Below are 5268 nucleotides of genomic sequence, written 5' to 3'. Positions count from 1 at the left end.
TTTCTCTGCTCGGGAAAGAAGTTCCTCGAGAACACCAAAGAGGACGGCACCGTGGGATCTTTCAAAAGTTCGAACAGGTCCCTTTTTCAGTTTGAGCCCTCGGTAGACTCTTTTTAGAGCTTTGACTCTTAGTTCAGCCTTTTTCTTGGCCATCTCTTGGGCCAGGACCATTGGGGACCTGCAGGCTTGGTCTATCAAAGAGCTTTGTTTGCTCTTCGACCAGATCCTCTGTACCTTCCACCGGTAGCCTTAGCCCTTCAAAGATCACAAGAAATAATACTTCCATCATTTTGAAGTGATCCTAGTAAGGTCACAGAGGAGGAATGTGATCACTTGGATGTCCCGAGGAGCATACTTCAATACCTAAAAGGTCTACAAAGACTTTAGAAGGTCCACTCACTTGCTGGTACTCTAGTGGACATAGGAAGTGGCTACGGACCTCTAAGAGTTCTATCAGAGAAAAAATCTCCTCCATAAGAGACACCGACTTCCCAGAAGTTCTAAAAGCTCGACGTACTAGATCATTTTCCACCTCCCCAGGATTGGTGGCACCACAGAGATGGACACACACACTACCAGGGACAGATTTATAACAGGCGACCAGGAAAGTAGACTGACACTCAGAACTCTCTATGACCCGAGCTCATCCCATCAGCAATGGATGACTCTCTATGATCTGAGCTCATTCCCATCACCAATGGATGACTCTCTATGAACCAAGCTCATTCCCATCACCAATGGAGGACTCTCTATGATCTGAGCTCATTCCCATCACCAATGGAGGACTCTCTATGATCTGAGCTCATTCCCATCACCAATGGATGACTCTCTATGAACTGAGCTCATTCCCATCACCAATGGATGACTCTCTATGATCTGAGCTCATTCCCATCACCAATGGAGGACTCTCTATGAACCGAGCTCATTCCCATCACCAATGGAGGACTCTCTATGACCCGAGCTCATTCCCATCACCAATGGAGGACTCTCTATGATCTGAGCTCATTCCCATCACCAATGGAGGACTCTCTATGATCTGAGCTCATTCCCATCACCAATGGAGGACTCTCTATGAACCGAGCTCATTCCGATCATCTAAGAATTCTGGTCATTTGTACAAATAAAGAGACTCAGGACAGAATATTTCATAGATCATTTTTGTTTATTTTAAAAACACATTCCTCCAGTTTCTTCATATTGTAAATTTATCAACAGCATCAGCAGGTGTGAGAACTACGATGTCTAATTAGACTTCGTTTATGTTTGAAACAATGACCACACTCTAAACATGAAAAACCTTTCTCCCGACTGTGAACACTCTGGTGTTTAAGAAGGTCTCCATTCTGAGTGAAACGTTTCCCGCACTCTAAACATGAAAACGGACGCTCACCGGTGTGAATTCTTTGGTGTACCAGAAGCTTTGTTTTGTCGATGAAACTTTTTCCGCACTCTGAACACGAGAAAGGGCGCTCACCAGTGTGAATTTTCTGGTGTTTAACAAGGTCCGCTTTGTAAACAAAACTTTTTCCGCACTCTGAACATGAATAAGGACGCTCCCCGGTGTGGCGCTTCTGATGCATGAGAAGGTTTGCTTTTTCAATATAACTTTTTCCGCACACTGAACATAAATGAGGGCGCTCACCTGTGTGGATCTTCTGGTGTCTAACAAGTGCTCGTTTCATAACGAAACTCTTCTCGCATACGGAACAGGAAAAAGGGCGCTCACCGGTTTGATTATATAGGTTTAGGTCTCCTTTCTGAGTGAAACCTTTTCCGCACTCTGAATGTGACAAAGGACGCTCACCTGTTTGAACGCCTTCATGCCTTAAAGAAGATTCCTGTGCATTAGTTGGACCTGTTGATCTCTCCGCACTCTGAGAACTCAGATGTATATCTGTAGTAACAGTCTTTGATTGGTCAGAAGGTTCCTCAGGATTAGAGGGATCCATTGATGTCTCTGAATGGGAAGGTCTGTGATGTCTATTATGGGTAATGGGATTCACTCCCGGAGAATGTTGTGTGAGGTCATTATAATCCGGAGATAAAATAAAATAGCCCTCAGAGGGATTCATAATCTGAGCATAGTGTCCATCTGTAGGAGAGAAACATCCAAATATAACATTACAGATCCGTTTCATGTCTTACATGTGGGTCCAACACTCAACACGTTCACCGAGCTCTGCCATGGGATTGGGAGCAACACCGAACTATGAATCCAAATCAGATCAATGAGACAATTCACCCAAATTACACCGGGAGAGAATGTGTGTACATTGATGTCATTGTTACTGTGAGAGTGGAGATGGACCTTCCTCCACCTCAATTCTAGGAGACCAACTGAAGACCAGAGATGGACCTTCATATGGTGTCCAGTATCTCCTCCTCATTTGTTGGTCACATGACATTATATTGGGGGGATGGAGATGGACCTTCATATGGTGTCCAGTATCTCCTCCTCATTTGTTGGGGACATGACGTTATATTGAGGAATGGAGATGGACCTTCATATGGTGTACAGTATCTCCTCCTCATTTGTAGGTCACATGACGTTATATTGGGGAATGGAGATGGACCTTCATATGGTGTACAGTATCTCCTCCTCATTTGTTGGTCACATGACGTTATATTGGGGAACAGAGATGGACCTTCATATGGTGTACAGTATCTCCTCCTCATTTGTTGGTCACATGACGTTATATTGAGGAATGGAGATGGACCTTCATATGGTGTACAGTATCTCCTCCTCATTTGTTGGTCACATGACATTATATTGGGGGGATGGAGATGGACCTTCATATGGTATCCAGTATCTCCTCCTCATTAGTTGGTCACATGACGTTATATTGGGGAATGGAGATGGACCTTCATATGGTGTCCAGTATCTCCTCCTCATTAGTTGGTCACATGACGTTATATTGAGGAATGGAGATGGACCTTCATATGGTGTACAGTATCTCCTCCTCATTTGTTGGTCACATGACATTATATTGGGGGGATGGAGATGGACCTTCATATGGTATCCAGTATCTCCTCCTCATTTGTAGGTCACATGACGTTATATTGAGGAATGGAGATGGACCTTCATGTAATTTTTCCACTTATGTAACAATGTAAAAACACAAGTGGAAACTATCTTCTGTTTTTGACTTACTTGTGTCCAGATGTGGAGAAGCTTCTTCCTTCTCACGTGTCAGAATCATCTCCCCCTCCTCCATAGACTGGTGATCCTCTTTTACGAACGTCTCTTCTTCTTCAACCTCAACTTTTAAATCTTTACCCTGAATTCCAAAGATGATAGAACACATTTACAGACATGGAACAGGAGAATAGATGGAGGAATGTCATCTCATAGCTAAACATTTATTTTTAGGTCTGCATGCTCAGTCCCACCTACCTGATCATGGTGGGGGAGGGTGAGATCTTCCTGAGTGGGATCCCGGGAATACAGAGGACGGGGACATCTCTCATGGTGGGGGACGGTGAGATCTTCCTGAGTGGGATCCCGGGAATACAGGGGGCGGGGACATCTCTCATGGTGGGGGAGGGTGAGATCTTCCTGGGTGGGGTCCCGGGAATACAGGGGGCGGGGACATCTCTCAGGTGGGTTCCTCTTACTGGATCCATCTGTAGGAAACACACACACTGACTGAATACATTGTTTCTATGTGTGTATCAGATGATGGGGGATGTAGGCGGAGCCTCCGTACTGCTCTCTCCTCTTACCCGGTGATGTGAGGGGCGGGGCATTCTCCATCACCACGTCCTTGTAGAGATCCCGGTGTCCTTCTAGATACTCCCACTCCTCCATGGAGAGATAGACAGAGACATCCTGACACCTTATAGGAACCTGACACACACAATGATACCGTCACCACCCAGACACGCCCCTTGTCTGTTCCTGGATCATGTCCCAGAATTCCCGGCACCGCTCACCTCTCCCGTCACCACCCAGACACATCCCTTGTCTGTTCCTGGATCATGTCCCAGAATCCCCGGCACCGCCCACCTCTCCCGTCACCACCCAGACACGCCCCTTGCCTGTTCCTGGATCATGTCCCAGAATTCCCGGCACCGCTCACCTCTCCTATCAGCAGATCAATCATCTTCTTGGTGGCTTCCAGAACCTTCTGCATGTTGGGTCTCTCGGGTTTTAGGGAGTCACATGGAGGCACGGTGATGGTCACATGATCACCAGACTTCAGAAGAGGAAAACTCTGGATGGAGAAACCAATAAGAACATCGTGTTAGAATCCCAGAATCCTCCTCACCTCTCCGGTCAGGTCTGTGTGTTATGAATAGAGATCAGAGTGTTGTCATGTGACCTCCCAGAATCCTCCTCACCTCCCCGGTCAGGTCTGTGTGTTATGAATAGAGATGAGAGTGATGTCATGTGACCTCCCAGAATCCTCCTCACCCCTCCGGTCAGGTCTGTGTTTTATGAATAGAGATCAGAGTGATGTCATGTGACCTCCCAGAATCCTCCTCACCTCTCCTGTCACCAGGTAGATGATCTCCAGGGTGAGCTCTAATATCCTCTTGGTCATGTGACTTTGGTACTTGTCCATCCTCACTGATGTGGACATGTGATCTATTCTGGCCACTCCTCCCTGTAGACAGACAATAATCTGAGAATTATGAGGACTGTAGTGGGGTGAATAATGTCGGAGCGGAGTTCCTCCACCTCAGACGGTTTCTATATTATATTACAGGCCTCGTATATCAATACAAATTAAATAAAACCAGATATCGTATTGCCTCCTCTGCTGCCAGTTCCAGCAATGTCTCCTCTCTACTTCCTCCCGAATCACCTCACAGATAGAACTTCCTGTCTGTATGTGACATCACTTCCTGTCTGTACATCACGGCCTTCATCTATGTGACAACACTTCTTCTCGGTGTGTTACTCCCCCAGTTCCAGCAATGCCTTCTCTCTACTTCCGCCACAATCACCTCACAGCCAGAACTTCCTGTCTGTACGTGACATCACTTCCTTCATGTATGTCACATCACTTCCTCTCGGTGTGTTACCTTCCAGTTCCAGCAATGCTTCCTCTCTACTTCCTCCACAATCACCTCACAGCTAGAACTTCCTGCCTGTACGTGACATCACTTCCTGTCCTTACACAACTTCCTCTCTTTGTTACCCTGACGATACGTAGGGTCATGTTTAGTGATTAAAGTTCACTATGCTGTTTTTAAAACATTCTGTGAGCCCCAAATCTTGCGCCTGAACCCCATTGTAGTCTATGTGCAGTAAATATGTTCATT

At 46.1% G+C, this 5268-nt stretch overlaps 1 protein-coding gene across 1 annotated transcript in view; it reads right to left on the bottom strand.

Moving 5' to 3' along the window:
• Positions 1–1200: 1200 nt before the first annotated feature.
• Positions 1201–5268, bottom strand: part of LOC108801582 (gastrula zinc finger protein XlCGF8.2DB-like) — a 7872-nt gene continuing 3804 nt past the window's right edge. The window contains exons 4-7 of the mRNA XM_018573474.1: positions 4572–4607; positions 4080–4196; positions 3152–3278; positions 1201–1780 (exon numbers count right to left, since the gene is read on the bottom strand). Of these exons, the coding sequence (XP_018428976.1) occupies positions 1218–1780; positions 3152–3278; positions 4080–4196; positions 4572–4607 (843 nt within the window). The 3' untranslated portion in view covers positions 1201–1217. The remainder of the gene's footprint in view (positions 1781–3151; positions 3279–4079; positions 4197–4571; positions 4608–5268) is intronic.

This window comes from Nanorana parkeri, unplaced genomic scaffold, assembly GCF_000935625.1.
Source record: "Nanorana parkeri isolate BGI_ZX_2015 unplaced genomic scaffold, ASM93562v1 scaffold2394, whole genome shotgun sequence".
In the NCBI taxonomy this organism is placed as follows: domain Eukaryota; kingdom Metazoa; phylum Chordata; class Amphibia; order Anura; family Dicroglossidae; genus Nanorana; species Nanorana parkeri.
Note: the sequence above shows the minus strand (reverse complement) of the source record. Positions and strands in the feature narration are given on the sequence as shown.